Genomic DNA, 19,035 nt, shown 5'->3' on the forward strand with positions numbered 1-19,035 from the left:
TGATGTATATAGAAACGGATCGCTTAACTTAAAGATTACATACGTAGTAAGCACTGAAAATAGTTTGTCTAACCGCGAGGACACATGAGGTGTAATATACAGCGAAATGAACTACAGTGAACCCTCTCTTATTTGACACCTCTCCAATTTGAAAAACCTCTCTTATTTGAACATTTTGCACAGTCCCTTAATTTCCAGTACATTTTTGTTCCTCTAATTTGGAAAACCTCTGAAATCTGTGTCCCTCTTATTTGTATATGGTGTTGCCATGGTTATTGAATGATGTATGCTCAAATTGGCAATCCTGTTCGCAGTTTCCTATAGCAACAGTTAAGGCTGCATACTAAATGTTCTGTCTCTTTCTTGTTTGGAAGGACCTTTCATTCACTTTCCACCTCTGTAATTTGAAAACCTCTCTTATTCGACAGTCCCATCGCCTCTCAAATAAGAGAGGGTTCACTGTATTTGAAAGCCGAAATAACTGACGGATAAAACATCACAGCAACTAACTGATGTGCAATGTAAACAAATAACGTGCACAAAATCGTAAAAAAACTTCAATATCGAGTACTTCGTCAATTTTCAGTCCACAGTTCATAATTTCTTCCAATTAGGGAATGTTCCGCTTAAGAAGATATTATTTTTAATATAATTTTGAAAGCGGATGTTGTGACTCCCCCAATCCTTTAGCTGTACCTGTCAGATATTCTGTCAAATAGTTCATTTCGTTGTATATTTCACACTCATGTAGCCGCGCGGTAACAGATTCAACAGCTAGTCTACATACACTATGTATTATAAAACCAGCTGGTCTCTGAGTGTTATGAGGGGACAAATTAATAATCATGTGCTAAATAAATGTTTTTTTTTTATTCCAATATATTAAACTAATATGTTAATATGTTAAATGATATGATAGTTGTTAACTACAAAAAATATGTTTTCTACATTGCTTTATGTAAAATCAATATAGTAAATAAAATAGGTCTTCAGGATATGCTAACCGCTTTCACAAGTTTTAGTTGGGTTATTTACTGTTTATTAAAATCGTGATTAGTTTTCTTATGCTAGTTGCACGCAACTGCATTAAAATGTTGGTTGGCATAGTATAATTTTTTCACATTATAATGAACTTTTCCAGCACTTAAACAATGTACCACTATAGTGAGTACATCCCGCCTACGGTAGACTGTTTTATTCAGTTCACCAAACCAATGGCTTAGAATCCAGAGGTTCATTGTGTATGATGGCAAGTGAATCGGTGATGCGCAATGGTGCTGGTAGATGAAGTTTACCGATTTGAACAAAAGAAAGATCAGATTGCAGCCCAAAGGTTTACTTTGGCGTAGTGTATACCGTGATGGTACTTTCGCTGTTAGTTATTGCAGACCACCATTCTGATAGTTTAGGCTAGCACGTATGAACGCTACGGGTTCCTTCGACTTTTGTAATGGTTTATGAATGATGGTAAGACTATGCGAAATTCGAGAGCTTCCTTCCTCGGTTGTTCCCAGTACTATGCAGCGTCATCCGTATGCGAAAGATCGTGAGGTTTCCTTTTACACGATATGTTTTCCACGTACTGTTCGTTACCGTGCTCTTCGCATAACCAAACAATACCAGTTTGTGTTAAAGTGTTGCTCTCGATCACTCCCATCGCCACACAGACGGCGAGTGACAGAGTTTTGGATCTTAAATGACTATAAATTCACCGGATACATTAAGCTCGCTCTATCAGAATCGCGGATTCAGGGAGATTCGTCGTGCTAACCGAATTCCGCTCCAATAATTTGATACCGCTACACCGGAAATTTCATAAAAAACTTTAGACTTCCCTTCAGTTATTTAGACCACCAAACATAATGTATTTAACGCAATATTCCCTAAACTGGTCTTCTACTTCTACATGTTACTTCTAAAATGTTGAATGATGTTGCAACAGTTTTCTACGGTTGTTCCTGAAATAGTTCATTTCCGAGTGGTGACATCCTGACCTTCACGACAGATCATCACGTAGAAAACGATACTACAAAATTAACGTTTCTTTGCGGAAGTTTAAATAACATTTTTTTTTAACAGTGACTCTGCAGTAAATTAAAAACAAAAACCGTATTGTTTTATGCTCTAGCGCTTGTGTGAACATGGTCAATAATACATTTTTTCATGTATTTGTTTCAAACATAAACCGTCTTTTTTATAAAATAGTAATCTATGTGAAATGTGTCATTAGTAGCCCATTTATCACGGTTCATTTAGTTACTATTCTATATCCATTGACTTACTGCAGATCTATAGTCTAGTTTAATGTAAAAATAATATAAATATGTTAACGTGCGCATTGATATCTGGATATCTGGAGGACGTGGCTCACTTTCTCGCGTGTGATAGATATCTTTTAAATTAATTTAGAATTAATCTGACGGTTACTATATTTACTTTGATGGAAACTTTCACATTTCATTCGTTCATTTCAATATAGAGAACTCCAATCCAAATGATCGCAGTGTGTTTGCGATAATTTTCCAGAAAGAATACGGAGTTATCTGGTATCATCTTGTGGAACATGAAATAAGCATGAGCTTTAAAAAACTGTAATTGCCATAACATGACGACGGACGAGGGAGGTATGATCTTATTCAGCTAAACATTACCAGCAACACGTTTAGCCATTGATATTGTTGCAAAATCCGCAACCCTTACGTTTGAAAGTTGGCTATTACTTTGTTAAGATTTTCGTTTTTCCGATGCAGCCTAAGTTTTTCGTAGGAACTTAAGACACTGCATATATCAGCGAAACCATTGCTGTAAACTGTGATACAGATTGTGTGCAAAGATTGTGCCACAATGGACTATACGTGCGTAAACAAACACATCGCCATATACACGTGAATATGTAATGTATGTTTCTTATTACGCTGTGTCGTAAAACCAAAGACCATCGTTGCCACAGTGAGATATGTTATGATTCAAGATTTCGCGGTGAATCTCATTCTTTTCCTCTGCTTTTCTCTCTGTTTATTGATTTCTTTACAGATTGGCAAGTAATGCAAATTTTGCAGAACTACAGTTTTTAAGCGCACGTCGTGCGGCTGTCGCTGCGGCCGTTGCTAGCGTCGAAGTTGCACAAGGTAGCGGAACAGTATTATCTCCACATCCGCCTGCTCCAGCAACTGTAGTTCCGTTAACCATTTCGCCTCCGGCTACTTCTGGTGCTTCGTTAAAAGGAAATGGTGAGAGATCTTGCAGTGCCGGTACAACTCCAATCGGCAACGGAAATTCACCGACAGCAGCAGGAACAGGCACATCCAGTCCAGGACTACCTACGCCAAACGGCACCACTGGAACGACCGTGGGTCCTTCTGCTGGACAGACCAACATCCACTCCGTACCAGTACCACATCCAAGCGATTTTCATCCCGCCTATAGAATACCCGGCTACATGGAACACCTGTACTCGTTGCAACACGCTTCGGCGTCTCTACACGGTAAGGATAGTTATTGTCATAATTTAAACGGCACATGTCGAAAACTTTGTCACGCCAGGTGGGAATGCTTGTCATATTAGTTAAATTCGAATATCCAATTGGTGGATGATTTTGTCTCTTTGGCGTGCTGGCCGGAAATGTTCGTTGTAGAAAGACTACAAACAGTCAACACCAGCATGTCAGTATATGATTGGCAACGTACCGTGTACACACTAATGGTTCCATTAGCTGTTAAAAATATACCTGTGTCGGTGCACTCGTTGGCATCGCGATCACTGTTGTTTTGGCCTATCGATTATTGTAACCGCTCTTGAATACAACATACGTGCTGTTTTAACATGCCTCTCCTGGCAGTATATGAAAAGTTGGATGTAGTTGTGGCTGGTATTTTTTAACCACCAAATGACGAAGGTTCCCATATTGTCGTTACACCCTTTCCCACTATTCCCTTTTTGATTGGTTGTCAGTAGATTTTCACTTGTATTAAACCTCGCTCGGAAGTAGCACATACAGCGACGATCGCTGGCTCAGAAACCGGGAGGAGAGTAAAAATATTGTTTCAAAAAACTCATAAAACACACTACTCCTTTGCTACGCTGCTATGCCGGATGACGTACGGATACGTACATTCTTCGTCTACCGTCAGGGAGCAATTTCGAAGACAACATTTTTCATACCCCTAGTTCATACAGGAAAACATTTGAATGAAATAAAAACAACAATAAAATGCAGACAAATTACGCCCCCCGTTACTCCTACGCACAACAGTAGCTCAGCAGGTCTTGGGGAAAGAAAACAGCTACTGCTACTGTTGACGAAACGCCCGAGTACTATGCAAGAAATTAGAACCCAGTTAGACGAAGGAACGAGTAAAAAGAGGCAATGCAGAGACATAAAGGCACTAGAAGGGATACCTATTTATAAGTTCCATCACGTCCACGTTCTGTGATGGAGGATTCCGTCATACCCAGTGAGAAAACGTTCTTGCGGTTGGTGATGCATTTTTCTAAAGTATCTTTCCATTAAGTACAATATTCTCAACAAAAGACAATAATGTGTAACATGTGTAAAACAAAGTTCTTGCAAAAGCAAATTTACACAGACGCGCGCTTTCAAATAGTTTTTCGAATACAAGACAAGGAATTGGAAATCCTAATCGCAATGGTGTAACCTGTAATGGATAGTAAAAAATTCCTTTTGTTGGTATAATCATAATGAGGTTTTTTATTTTATCAGTTGATGTTTAAAATAAGTACAATATGTCCGGAACTGTAAAGCTTACAAAACAGCGATTTTCCGAAACATGTACCGCGTGTCTTGGGGACTATCTTTATATCACATGACCCTAAAATGTATTATTTACGTACTACTACTTTTCATCAACAAACGTGCCACGAGTACAGGGGCAATAACGTAAATTCTGTTAATACACTATGCTTTGATCCAGAGCATGCTTTGATCTTTTCATCTTTTATAAGGTATGCTATGACATGACCCACTCTTTTGCAAACTTCAAACGTAGATTGAGAAGCCATTGCTTGTTGATGAGTTCACGCTAGAATTACTTGCTAGCGTTATCTATAACGCAAAATAAATACCAAATAGGAAATGTAGCGCAGAGCCTACCGGCACACTTGACTAAGAAACGATGCGGTCCTCTAATGCTACATATGTACACCGTTAAAATGTTCTTCGATAGACTCTTCCCTGGGGTCCCGAGCTGTAATGAACACTAGTGAAATTGATGTTGGTGCACCATGAAACCCATTGCAAAACAAACTACACCGCACCTGTTGTGCGTTGCACATTACGCCTGGCTCTTTCCAATGCACATAGGGCAATGGATATGCATATTTAGTTGCTTTTTACGGTTGCTTCGGGTGTTCATTCGATTTTCTATTAGATATGTGCAGGTTGACACAGCGAAAATATTTTGCTGTTCAGCTACGTCCTCTCGGCACGATCGTTATTTTCGAGAGCACATAGAGAATGCATAAGAGAATGATTTCACGAGTACTCATATTTGGCAGCATGTGCGGGCATTCAACGGCAGGTTGTAAAACCGTAACAATCGAACTCACAATGTGTTGCTTAGCACGATGATACAGCCGCTTAATGTGGAACCATGTAAAGAATTGATGATCGTTAACGCCAACTCTCAGCATGGTGTTGAATAGAAATTAAGGCATCAAACGACTGCATTTCCAAAAAAGATACGGAATTACGGCCCCGACATTTGCATTTTCTTTTTTTTTCTGTTTCTAATCGCGTCAATTGTATAATAGGTCTTGGATTGACATCGGAGTACATCAATGCTAGGAACGCCATCGCCGATCTACATCCAGCCAACTCCCTAGCCAGTGCGGATTTTCATTTCAGCATCGATGCAGCTAGTCGACTCAACAGTCCTCGCCCGGGCAGCATACGAGCTAGTGTTAGCCGGAAGCGAGCCCTTTCGTCATCGCCATACTCGGATTCATTCGACATTAGTTCTATGATACGATACTCTCCAAACTCTTTAGCATCTCTGGTGAACGCCTCTCGAAGCAGTAGTACAAGTGGTTCCTATGGCCATCTATCGGCCAGTGCGCTCAGTCCAGCACTTGGTATGCACAACGCAATGCCACCACACCTTCAACATCTCCTACGGAGTAGTGGATTTCTTCATTCACTCCCTGGTCACCATACGCCAGCAGCTAGTATGTTTTCATTATCTCACCATCCTCTTCATGCAGGACATTCGTTGACCAAACCACAAGTAAGCACAATTGTTGCCTCAGAGTTGCAGATTTTATGCTGATCTAACTTAAGTTTTTTTGTTATCCTTTGCAGCAAATTTCCGACCTGTCAAGTAAAAGACAGGAGCAACCAACATCTAGCTCACAAGTTACACGTGTCGAAGCTGATAGTGCTAGTAACGCCCAACAAAAGAAAATCCGTGTTAAACGTGAAGCTCCACAAGTATATTCACATAAACCAAATAGACAAGAAGATTGTTCGGACATGATTACATCAAACCATCTTCCAAGCCCTACATCGACACAAGGACCAACCAACGGAACTATTTCGACAACTTCTACTACTAAAAATGGAGGACTTAATCTAAGCCCTATGCAACGCGATTTGAATAACGGAGTCCAGGGAGCAGAGTGCAATGTCACCAACATTGGCAGTGCAATGGACGTTAGTTCTAATGGCAATGCAAGTGGCGATGGTGGACTTTATGGAGAGGACAATAGTTGTCGTGATGGTACTCGAGCGGATACCACTGACCCAAAAGATGAACCAGGCGATTTCATAGAGACGAATTGCCATTGGCGTGAGTGTTCTTTGGAGTTCAATACACAAGACGAGCTAGTTAAGCATATTAACAATGATCATATTCACGCAAACAAAAAATCATTTGTATGTCGCTGGGAAGATTGTTCGCGTGATGAAAAACCGTTTAAAGCACAATACATGCTTGTCGTACATATGCGTCGCCATACGGGAGAAAAACCACACAAGTGTACGGTAAGTTATTAAAAAAAACGCGAACTTACTAAAATAAATTCTAAAATCACAAACAATGATTTTTTTTTTCAGTTTGAAGGGTGCTGCAAAGCGTATTCAAGACTGGAAAATCTTAAGACTCACCTTCGCTCACATACTGGTGAAAAGCCATACACCTGCGAATATCCCGGATGCAGCAAAGCATTCAGCAACGCATCTGATCGTGCGAAACATCAAAATCGAACGCACAGTAATGAGGTATGTTATGTCCTGTCTTATTGCTTTTTTTAAAGAAGGAATGGTTCGGGTTGTATTGCTACTAAATGTGTTTATGTTATTCAAAAAAAAACAAATCTTTGAAAAATCGTTTTTTTTCTTTATTATTTACAGAAACCATACGTGTGCAAAGCCCCAGGATGCACCAAAAGATACACGGATCCCAGTTCGTTGCGTAAACACGTAAAAACTGTCCATGGCGCTGAATTTTATGCAAACAAAAAGCACAAAGGAAACAATTACGGTGGTGGTAGCAATGGTGGCGATGGTCCAGGGGAGGATGGTGAAGGATCTAACCACATGTTCGACAGTAGTCCGCACAGCGAAGACAAAACAACGAGCATGAGCAGTCCCAGCATCAAGTCAGAATCGGATGCAAATTCTCCCGGTCATCCACCAATTAACAGTCCGATGTCACTATCGGCACTTACTGCCGGACTCGGTGAAGACTATCACGACGGCAATAATATGCCACTGGGTAGTATCGTTGAAATAGATGATCCCGTTTGGCCGTATGTCGATGAAGATCTAGAAGTGGCTGATCTGCCGTATGTACTTCGTGAAATGGTTGATCTTGGAGGCCCTACAGGAACAGCGGCAATATCGACTCGTAATAATCCAAGGAATCGATTTAGAACCCGAATCAACAACAAAGGTTCTTTGCTGAGCAGCAGTCCATTGTCAAACATTCCGGAAATTAACAGTCAAAACACGCAAAATTACGGACTAGGAGACCTGAACAAAAAGATAACTGATCTCAAGATGGAACCAGGTGTGACGCCTCCTCCCCAGCCCGGGTCCCTTCCTTCAGCAACAGTTGGCAAGAGCGGACAGACCGATCAAATGCGTCCACTCTTGCATCCATCATCCACATCTACTACCATGATGATGATGAATGCATATCTAAATCCCGCTGCGGCGTTGAACAGGCGGGATAGCAATAACAGTACAACGAGTAGCTCATATTACAGCATGCGGTCGGCCGACATTAGCCGTCGCAGTAGCCAAACATCCCAACAAAGCAGTAATTCTACTATGCGGCCAAGCTACTATAATTCCTCTTCATTATATGATCCTATCTCACCTGGTAGTTCGCGTCGTTCAAGTTCCATGTCGACTACTACAACTGGGGGGCAAAGTTTACCTCCTCCACCTTCTTCTCATCTAATTTCAACACACCTGCAGCGGTTTGGTGCTAACAGTCAGTTGATTGGATCGATAAGTTCTGGAGGAGGACTAACTAATAGCAATGGCAGTGGAGCCCGACACTCGATACCGAACAATTTGACTAATAATTGTATGGGATTTTATGGTCATCAGCAAAACGTTACAGCTCAAACCGATCGGCGTATGTCAGAGCCTGTTGCTAGTGGATCGAACATAATGGCTGCGCCATCAATGGCTGGTCGATTAGGGTCGCAGTATTTAAACCGTCGGATGGGTTCTGTGAATAATGCAACAATTCGAGGCCCACAAAACTCAAACACCACTAATGCAACGAATTGTACTGTAACGTCGGCAGTACCATCAACAGCAAATAACAAGCCTATGATGTCTACAGCTACAAGTAAATTGCATCCTAATCAGGAAGTAGTGTTGGACGAAGTAGAGGAAGGAGAAATGGTAGAAAATAAGCTTGTTATACCAGATGACATGTTGCAGTATCTCAACCAAGTTGCAGATATGGCTGGAGAAACTGTATCATCAAATATAAATAATCCAACCAACCAAATTAATTCGTCAGCTAGCGTGCTTGCTAGTCCCAGCGGAAGCTCTTGGACAAATCCTCCGCATGAAAATGGAATGCAGAGTATTAACAACCATCCAATAGGACCATTAGAATCTGCCTCTAACTTGGCTGCAAACTTTATGCAACCACGAACTACAACAACGAACATTCTAATGAGTCCACAATCCCAGTACAGTAACGATGAGTCCAGTGTCATGAGTAACATAATGTCACCACAAACTCCGCAACCCCAAATGCTATCGCCGATGGTGCCTGATAATGCAGTAGTACTATCCACAAATAATTTCACGGTACCACCTTCGTCTAATGGGCCACAGCAACTACAATCACAGCTGAGCGTATCGCACACTCCACATACACCACCAGTGCAATGTCAAACCTTGCACAATGAAATCCAGAACTTCGGAAATGATAATAACAACTTCCATGTGATTAACGGAGCTAATTGTTACATCCCACAACATCAGCAGCAACATCAGCAACAGCACCAGCCACAGCCACAGCCACAGCCACAGCCACAGCCACAGCCACAGCCACAGCCACAGCCACATCCACAGCCACAGCCACAGCCACAGCAACAGCAACAGCAACCGCAACAGCAACACCAACACCAACATCAACAGCAACAGCAACAGCAACAGCAACAGCAACAGCAACAGCAACAGCAACAGCAACAGCAACAGCAACAGCAACAGCAACAGCAACAGCAACAGCAACAGCAACAGCAACAGCAACAGCAACAGCAACAGCAACAGCAACAGCAACAGCAACAGCAACAGCAACAGCAACAGCAACAGCAACAGCAACAGCAACAGCAACAACAGCAACAACCTCAGCAGCAACATCAACAGCAGCAACATCAACAGCAACAGCAACAACCTCAGCAGCAACAGCATCAGCATATGCAACAGCCCCTACAACAGCCTCAGCAACATCAACAAAAACAATCTTCGCTTGGGCGAAATCGTCCAATCGCATGTTCTAATTTGATAGGATATTATCACCGAACAGATCAAAGTGCACATCATTGTTGCTTGGCTATGATGATGCAAGGATCGCTTCACATTAATCAACCAACTAATGGTGCACCTAACCAACCGAATGGCAGTGGTCAGATTCAACCGCAATCGCAAATGAATCAATATAAGAATCCTTTCAGTCTTAACCTCGCTAGTTTCAATACGGATGACAGCTCCGTTCAAAATACTGTAGTTGGTGATCCAACTTCGAACATTGAGATACAATGTGGGGACATCAGTCAGTCCCAGATGTCGCCCGCGATCGTAGCGATGGCACCGTCAAGGAATAATCCTTCATTGACCATTGAAAATCAGCAACAAGCCTTAGATATAGACACAGCACCTCAAATACGCCAGCAGCCAATGGAAAGTAGCCTTCAAACACCTCCATTGCCATCTACACCGACTGGTTTTGGAGAATCAACCGCAGGACCTCAGCCAGCACCATTACCGATGTCTCTTACCGCCGATAACGGAATATCGATCGGACAAACTGATCAAGGAAGTGCCATGGGTTCAGATACGTATCAAAGAACCCTAGAATATGTTCAAAATTGTCAAAATTGGAATGAATCGGCGGACTTGGTCAGCAGTAGTACTCATCCTTCGTCAAATCTTGTCATCAACGATATGAGTACGTCGTTGAGCTCCTATTTTGAGGAAGATCGGTATCTACAAATGATTCAATAGATATTAGTTTGTCATTAATGATTAAAGATAGATTTCTCTGAAGATCAGTAGATAAATTTTAAGAATTTATGTTTATTGTCTTCATTGTATTCACTCCAACCATACCTCAACAATAGAAAACAGTGTATATATATATATATATATATATATATATATATATATATATATATATATATATATATATATATATATATATATATATATATATATATATATATATATATATATATATATATATATATATATATATATATACTCTTAATTGCATGCATACATTAATTGTGTGTTTGAGCGACTGTGGTAGTTTTCATTTGTTATGAAAAAGCACCTGTTTTTGCTGAACACTTTTTTGTTTTGTTTGATAAGCTATTCAATGTAAATGGATGATTAAGTTGAGTGCGATTAAGCTAAGGGCGAAATTGTACTGTGAATACTACACTCATAACGAAATAATATAACTATTTGAAAATGAATTGACTGCCAACGTTTTTGCATACTTTATTGTAAATGTAATACACATATATTTAATAAGAAAATTACAGCGCATGATTGTAATTGTAAACGCTTGAAATAGGCTGATAAAAATGGGTAGCCAAGACAAAGAATGAAAATAAATGATTCGTTAAATTTTGATAAAAAAAATAAAATCAGCAATATGTTCTTTTGTTTAGTGTTTAGTGTAGTGTTTTTTGTAATTAATTATATAGAAGTGCTGCTTTCTGTTGCTTCGTTACATTGGAGCATAACTTTCAAATTTTTTTTTTGGCTGGAAAAACGTTGGGAGATTCGGGATTCGGAAGATTCGAAGATTCAATCCCTAGAAAGATTCGATCGGATCGGATCCCATTTGTGGGATTTGAATCCCTAAAAGATTCCTTTGCGATTCGATTGGGTTTGGGATTCGTTTGCGATTCGATTGGGATTGGGATTTGTTTGGGATTCTGATTGCGATTGCGATTGGGATTGGGATTGTAATAAGAGGCTGTCTCCGAGATACGCTATTGATGGGGGTCGAGAGAAACCACGTATATCTAATTTCGGAAGTCGAACCACGAAGTTTTCAGTCAAAATATAATAAGAAATAATGTTCGTGTAATGTAGCATTTAATGAGAAATTATAGTCACTAAATAAATTATTTGATTTGCTAGTGAATAAAGGTCCGCATATCTCAGGGACCTGTACTAATTATGATGTAAGCACTGCAAAGTTAAATAGCAAAACTTTGGAGCAAAACAGAATGACCGCTTATTCCAGCTTTAACGTTCTTTGTTTTATCGTCTCCCACGGTTCCATGTCTCTGAATGTCCCACGTATTGTGTTAGGTGTCTCTTATTTGGACTTGAACCACTACAGCATAGGAGAATGACGGCGCAGTGCTTATTTGAAAAAAATAACATACAGGCACCTTGACGGACACTTAGATCCAGAGCTATTCTACATATCGAAGCAAGATCCACACATTTCGAAGCCAATGACCCTCTATTACAAATGGCCAACGTTTACAACTCGTTAGGAAACAGTGTAGATTTTAGTACTAGCTTAAGTAGCATGAGGACATTTTTACATAGTTTAGTTTGACGATTTCAAAGCAGAGTATGTATTTTACCGTTCAATGTATGTGTACTTTGCTTATTCTGTTATTGTGATAGTGCAGTTGCGTTCAGTTTGTTTCTCGCTTTTACTTTATTTTTATAATCATAAGGATGTAATGATGTTTAGCCGGTGTCGTAGTACAGTCGTCAACTCGTACGACTTAACAACATGCCCGTCATGGGTTTGATCCCCAAATGGACCGTGCCGCCATACGTAGGACTGACTATCCTGCTATGGGGGGAAATTAGTCACTGAAAGCCAAGCCCACAAGTGGTACAGGCAGGCCTTGACCGACAACGGTTGTTGAGCCAAAGAAGAAGAAGAAGAAGAAGAAGAAGGATGTTATGTAGGCTGAATATAGCTGGATGACATTAATCAATAAATAATAATAATAGTAATAATAATAATAATTCACAACCCTAATCTGTCTCATTTGATAATTTGATTTGATAATTGAAATGATCTATTCATTGTTACACATAATATGCCGATTACACAAAATAGGTTAATTATTTGTTGTTTAAGATGTGAATATATATTATTAATGACAATAAAATCTTGATAAAACTCAATCATTTGGAAACCATAATCATTTTTGTGTATTTGAATCAACGTCAAATAGCTTGGAAATTCCTATCAAACGCTTACGTCTCGGAATAAGTAAAAAAAAAGTTGATAACCAAAAAGTATTAAGCTAACAAGGCGGTACATTCAAGTTGAGTGATAACGATGGCGGAAAACCCCGATCTTTTTCAACAACTGTTAACAATAATAAGTGAAGGTGAAGATCAGCGGGTCGGTTGCGGAGTCGACTTAGCTCAGAGATAAAGTAGTAATGTGAGGCTGCTGGCGTGTTTGTGCACAACGAAGCCCAGAATCGAAATGAATCGCTACGTACGTGGTTTTGTTATATTTTGTTTTATTGTTCTAGTTAGGGGTAACTGTAAGTAGCTTGTTTTCTATAACATTCCTTTCAATTGGTATGATTTTCAATTTCCATCATTTCATTTAAGGGTTTTTTCCGGACAAAGTGCATTTTGAGCTAAGCCAAGTCTTGAATAAAAACTGTGGCACAACTCCGTACAGTGATCGTTTGAAGCCAGAAGATGGAAGAATTTTTGAAAACCCTTGGCTGGTATTGCTCCGTCATCCCGAAGAGCAGGAATCGTTTTGCCAAGGAACTCTAATTAGCGAAAGTCACGTGTTAACTACAGCCATCTGTACAGAAGCAATCGTGCCTAATGAGTAAGTGAATTGAGAAATGCGTTAAATATTATGTATCATTTAATTAAAGTCTACTCCCGCAAACAGAACAATCATCACTCTTGGTGAATATAAACGAACAACCGATCCTGACTGTTTCGAGGCAAATCTTTGTAATGTTCCTCCGATAATTGAACTACTGGCCCAAAAGAAAATCGTCCATCCAGATTTCCAAAACGACACGTACGAAAACGATATCGCAGTAGTGACCATGAATGAAAGGATCACTTACACCAATAGTTCTGTATCATACCGGTTGCATTATCCCAACACGAAATCTGTTTCGCTACATTTCGTTTGAATTCCATTTTTTATTTTAGGTATACAGCCGATTTGTTTGCCATTGACGCCAATAATTCCATCCCTTGTTCAGGTCCCGACCGTATACAACACTTTATGGACAGTTGAGCATAAAGTAACAAAGCAAATTCATATGAAGTACATCGCTCAGAACGAATGTCAACAACGGATGCGAGGTCTTATTTTGTTGCAGGAGGGACAAATTTGTGCGCAATATGTTAAACCAATGGAGCTTAGCTTTATTGGCGGTTCTGGATCACCGCTACTGATAGAATACCACTCTCGCACGTTTCAATTTGGAATTCTTTCAATCGGTCTACCAGATGCTACCAACACAGAGCCGTATATTTACGTAAACATTTCTACTCACATAAAATGGATTCATGATACTTTGGTAGATGCATACAACCAATAAACTGATTAATTTATTTACGATCGATCCAGTATTATGTTAACTTTTTCTAAGGGGGTTTACAGTTCCGATGTGAACTTTGACTTTATTATCGCTTCTTTATATCAACGTATTGTACATGTGCTTTTCCCGATCTGCTTCAATCACTCCTGTCATCCAATCGTAAAACGGTGCCACAGGAATGATTACGTATGGTTCATGCAATTTCGCTGGGTAACGTGGTCCGTAAGAAAGCAAGCCAACCAATAAGATCCTATTTCCGTCATGTACAGTATAGATTGGAGCACCACTGCCACCTCGTAGGTTAGGTTCATACGCTAATTCGGTTGAATTCGTATGTCTCTCATCAAACACTATGCAAAACATACCATTTGCAAAAGATACAGAGTGACGAGGCATGAGACGTTGACACTCGTACGGGCTGATTGGTTTCATGAAGTATTGTTTCGGTACGAGCGAGAGTCCCGTTTCTCTTCGGCCGCACCAGGACGCTACTAACAGGAAAGAGCTCTGATAATTTAAATCATCATTTACACAAATTGGGGCCACTGCAGTGCCGTCAACTATTGCTGCTACTCTTAGTTTCACCAAAGCAATGTCATTTATCTGCGCAAACATATTATAATCAGGATGAACAATAACTTCATCCACAAGAATGCTTTGCGCTAGTGGCGCACATGTTTCTTCGAGTAAGCTCAACTTCTCACAATCAGTATTGGTTGACGTGTTATGTTCGCCGACTCTTGCATACTTGCTGGGGAATAAATGAGGAAATATGATTATTGCGTCCACAGCACTCCACAATTGTACATTTTATACATACAGTTGACCAAAATCTTGAAACTGAACGACAAACACGGTCGTCAGTACGTATTTTGAGTGTATCAAAAGACCTTGAAAAACATAGTTCACAACTAATTCACGTTCGTAACCAAATTGCACTAGCCATGGATGTTCAAATAAACGGGTATCGACAGGAAAATTACTTTCATAATAGCGAGTTCCACAGGTTTGATTGACTAGAGCTAACAAACCAGAATTAGGAAGATTGTTTTCTTTTTTCTCAGTTAAAGCAGGGCATCCTCCTATGAATATAATAGCGATCAACAGCAACAAACTAACGAGTATACGAACCATGATCTTTACTTGCAGTGAAAGCATTGACCTCGGATTATACGAAGAAAGCTCGATCAAACCAAGTTGCTCTCTTCACAGTAAATTCCAAAATAAAAACATGTTTAACCGGCGATTTTTTATGTTCTCAACAAGGCACAACAATAAGGTGCAAACAAAAAATTGGATGCAGGAAAACCTGAGGAAACATACTTCTACAATATTTTACGTATTTTCCACATATTTTTGCAGAACTTTTATAGATTTGAGCGGAATGTTACCATTTCCAGTATTTTTTCTATAAAATTTATAATTTCAGCATTAACTATATATCACCAAACACTTACTTTGAGAATAAATTAAGTGATTTAAAAAGCGCAATAAACAATTTGCCAAGTGAAATATCTGACTGGCAACGGATAACGGTAATCAGCTGAATGCGATGTAAACAAATGAAGCAGTCTTTCCTCGAGTTACGCGAATAATACGTTTTGTAGACATCATTTGTATAAGTCATTTACAAAACTAGATTTTTTGTTTTAAGTCAATTTAGTGTGCAAGTAATTTATTACCGACTGTAATTGGAGAGATTCATATCAGCATAGGTAACGTCATGAGCGCTCTGCACAATCAAGTTGGCTTTGACTTGATTTCATACGAAGCGTATACGTCAATTGGTCCAGATGTGTGTCGCATATGGATTGGCAATGCGTGCAATTTCTGTTTACACAATGTTAGTGACCCTCTGGAGTATTGGTGGACAATGTATGTAAATGCCCTTTCGTAAATGTGGTTTATTGGATGTATTGCTAATTCACTGACAATGTCGTTTATGTTGTTTTCCTAATTGTTGTGTAACACACTGGTTTCAGGGATATTTCCGGATAAATTGCACACCGAATTCACTGATATTATCAACAAACAATGCGGAGAGATACCCTACAGTGTTAGAGCACGCCCAGTTTTTGGCAGAGTATATGAAAATCCTTGGCTCGTATTATTACGCCATCCTGAAGAAACGTTGCATTTTTGCCACGGGACACTTATTAGCAACAGATATGTGCTTACAACGGCAATCTGTGGTGGGAATGTAGTGACTAATGGGTAAGTAAAAATGTCGACTTACTGCCACTCTAATATCAAGTGATTATAAACATCTTTCTAGAAACGTCACGGCACTCCAGCAAGCAACTGAGATTGTATTAGGTGAATATGATCTTAGTACTGCAACGGATTGTATAACTACATGGAACTGTTCGTTGCAAACTACTCGAAGATCTATTGATATAGTGAAGATTCATCCTAATTTTACTACTAGTTTTTATGAAAACGATATCGCGTTACTTTTTATGAACGCCTCGGTACAGTTCGACAACAGTTAAGTATAGTAAAACGGTGGAAAAGAAGCTTGTTTTGGCATAAAATACCATTATTTTAACGTTTCTTTTGTGATTGTAGATATTCGTCCAATATGCTTGCCGTTTGTATCCATAGTAGATATTACTGATGTGCAGCAGCAGACTATATACAATACGATTTGGTCTAATGACAGCATCCCGAGACAAATTTGGATGCGTAACGTTCCTAGAGAAATTTGTCGAGAACAGATAAAGAATCTGTTTGCTTTAACCGAAGGTCATCTATGTGCCCGAATCTATGGTAAACATTCGGTTGATATGAATGGGAGTGCCGGTTCTGCATTGCAGGTCGATTATCATGGTCGCATTTTTGAGTACGGGCTACTATCGGTTGGATTTCCCAACGAAACTGATGCAGCGCCTTATTTATATATCGACATAGCAAAGTATATAAACTGGATTCATGAATCTGCGTCCATGTAGATTGATAAAACCACAAAAAACAGTTTAAGAGTCAATAAGGTAAACATAAATCTTTGTATCGTTGTAAAAATTGTGTTCCGAAGATAAATGAAAATCTTTGTAAAGATGTTTAAAACAGTCCGACTCTGAACAATACTATCTATACCAGCGATCGGCAAAGTCCGGCCCATGGGCCACTATCGCAACATTCAATCAAGCCCGCAAAAGATTGGAAGAAACTATTCGTTTACAAATTATTGAAGATCTTTTTGTGCAATATTTTATACTATCGTACTCTTTACAGTTTAATACTATGGACTATGGAATGACGCACCGTTTAGTACGTTCGAACACGAGGTCAATATCTCCGTAACATTTGATGAAAAAATGAATTTTGAATGAATCAAACGAATGAATAGAAAAACAACTAGGAAAAATAATTACATGATTAATTTTCAAGATAATTTTTAATCTTACTTGCACAAATAAATCTAAGACTTAGCGAGTTTCCTTTCGTAATTTATCCAATATTTTCGCCATGGTGGACGAAGACATTCGTGTAGGGATGATTTAAGTTCTACCTTCAAGCGAAAGGCCACGGGAATGACAAAATGCTGACAATTTTTTCAAAATGTGAGCTTTTGTCACTTTTTTGAGCTTTTGTCAAAATTTTGTGACCTAGAGCAGCCAGGAAAAAAAGTTGACAAAAGTTGACAAAATCTGACGTTCGTGAAAAAGCGTAAACAAACAGCTATTTGGCGCAGTTGTGACCCATTGTTATGATAATAATGCTAAAATGCATGATTCTAATTGATTTATGTACCTAGTTAGTGCTTCTTAAACAAAATATCGATGATATTCAGATGTTGGAGCTTTTTGTCGCTCTTGTGTATGTTTTTGGTGCGGCCACGAGAAAAGCTCTTTTTTGCAGTTGACAAGCAATTTTGACAAAGTTGAAAAAATTTTCAACATTTTTTCAGCTCCGTGGCCACGCGCTATTCGATTTTAATCAATTTCTCCTAAGTTATCACGACAAAATTGTTAGAGGTAGAGGTAGATTTAGATATTCGTGGAAATGCAAACACTGTTTTTGTTCATATTTTCGGGAGTTTGTTCAGTGCTCCTATTTTCGGCAACGCGAATACGGGTTGGAAAATTGTTTTACACACTTTCATTGTTTTACTGCTCTGGTTTTCTTAGTAATGAAACTTGCCGAACTATTGGCTGACAGCAAATATGACAAACAATTTTTAACTCTGTATATTTTGTGTGATGTTTTGACAAATATGCAAGGAAATGATGTGAAACTTCGTATATGAATAACAAATGAACATATCTCTATTTAAAAAATATGTGTTGAGACAATTTTCAACGCGTTTATGCATGATTTTACGTTTTTAGTTACCCTGTCTGAAACAGGTAAGGGAAGGTAAGTAAAGACGGAAACATTAAGGAAAATGTTGATAATCTAGAGATATATGAATGCAGCGACCATGAAAATGTACAGGCCTTATGCTTCTATCGATTTTTATATCTTTTCATGAAATAAAAAAAGGGTTTTCTCGTGCAATTTTGAAATGTTCGGGTAAGACGGGTAATCCCATAGAATCTCTCATCAATTCCTCAACGATGTCATATAAATGCCCTTTATTTTTATTGATTAAATTTCTCCAAGTCGTGACTGATTGATATAAGAAGTAAAATAAATCAACATATTCAGTGTACATCTTTCCCTACAACAAAGTGTCCGTCTTTCCCGCTTGGTGTCTGGATGTTTAATCCACCAGAAAACAAGATTTTTATTTTTTTTTTTCATTCTCC

The 19,035-nt window shown here is 39.1% G+C and overlaps 4 protein-coding genes across 4 annotated transcripts in view; 3 read left to right on the forward strand and 1 right to left on the reverse strand.

Moving 5' to 3' along the window:
- The window catches only part of LOC1275892 (transcriptional activator cubitus interruptus), a 35,560-nt gene extending 27,693 nt beyond the window's left edge, over nucleotides 1-7,867 (forward strand). Inside the window, exons 2-7 of the mRNA XM_061651255.1 lie at nucleotides 3,034-3,485; nucleotides 5,771-6,243; nucleotides 6,318-6,997; nucleotides 7,137-7,227; nucleotides 7,368-7,801; nucleotides 7,843-7,867. Of these exons, the coding sequence (XP_061507239.1) occupies nucleotides 3,034-3,485; nucleotides 5,771-6,243; nucleotides 6,318-6,997; nucleotides 7,137-7,227; nucleotides 7,368-7,801; nucleotides 7,843-7,867 (2,155 nt within the window). The remainder of the gene's footprint in view (nucleotides 1-3,033; nucleotides 3,486-5,770; nucleotides 6,244-6,317; nucleotides 6,998-7,136; nucleotides 7,228-7,367; nucleotides 7,802-7,842) is intronic.
- A 1,568-nt stretch (nucleotides 7,868-9,435) lies between these two features.
- On the forward strand, nucleotides 9,436-9,993 carry LOC133392086 (putative uncharacterized protein DDB_G0283051; the record flags this gene model as incomplete). Its single annotated transcript, XM_061650372.1, has 1 exon — nucleotides 9,436-9,993. A coding segment is annotated over one exon (558 nt), but the record flags the coding sequence as incomplete, so codon positions are not given.
- A 4,256-nt stretch (nucleotides 9,994-14,249) lies between these two features.
- On the reverse strand, nucleotides 14,250-15,503 carry LOC1275890 (serine protease easter). The gene is made up of 2 exons (XM_315174.6): nucleotides 15,105-15,503; nucleotides 14,250-15,035 (listed from the first exon to the last, which is right to left on the reverse strand). The coding sequence occupies exons 1-2, from the start codon at nucleotides 15,440-15,442 to the stop codon at nucleotides 14,381-14,383; spliced, it is 993 nt and encodes a 330-aa protein (XP_315174.5). The 5' UTR covers nucleotides 15,443-15,503; the 3' UTR covers nucleotides 14,250-14,380.
- A 500-nt stretch (nucleotides 15,504-16,003) lies between these two features.
- Nucleotides 16,004-17,720, forward strand: LOC4577018 (serine protease grass). The gene is made up of 4 exons (XM_001237629.4): nucleotides 16,004-16,159; nucleotides 16,267-16,498; nucleotides 16,560-16,771; nucleotides 16,853-17,720. Exons 1-4 carry the CDS (start codon nucleotides 16,078-16,080, stop codon nucleotides 17,233-17,235), a joined length of 909 nt encoding a protein of 302 aa, XP_001237630.3. The 5' UTR covers nucleotides 16,004-16,077; the 3' UTR covers nucleotides 17,236-17,720.
- The last annotated feature ends 1,315 nt before the right edge of the window (nucleotides 17,721-19,035 follow it).

The sequence above is a fragment of the Anopheles gambiae genome, chromosome 2, assembly GCF_943734735.2.
Source record: "Anopheles gambiae chromosome 2, idAnoGambNW_F1_1, whole genome shotgun sequence".
In the NCBI taxonomy this organism is placed as follows: Eukaryota; Metazoa; Arthropoda; class Insecta; order Diptera; family Culicidae; genus Anopheles; species Anopheles gambiae.

Excerpts from the sequence above, each read along its gene's own strand:
- LOC1275890 (XM_315174.6), bottom strand. The coding sequence starts at position 15,442 with ATGCTTTCACTGCAAGTAAAGATCATGGTTCGTATACTCGTTAGTTTG. Across the intron at positions 15,036-15,104 it reads TTTCAAGATTTTGGTCAACT|CAAGTATGCAAGAGTCGGCG; the intron begins GTATGTATAAAA and ends TTTATTCCCCAG.
- LOC4577018 (XM_001237629.4), top strand. The coding sequence starts at position 16,078 with ATGTGTGTCGCATATGGATTGGCAATGCGTGCAATTTCTGTTTACACA. Across the intron at positions 16,499-16,559 it reads GGGAATGTAGTGACTAATGG|AAACGTCACGGCACTCCAGC; the intron begins GTAAGTAAAAAT and ends ACATCTTTCTAG. Across the intron at positions 16,772-16,852 it reads CTCGGTACAGTTCGACAACA|ATATTCGTCCAATATGCTTG; the intron begins GTTAAGTATAGT and ends TTGTGATTGTAG.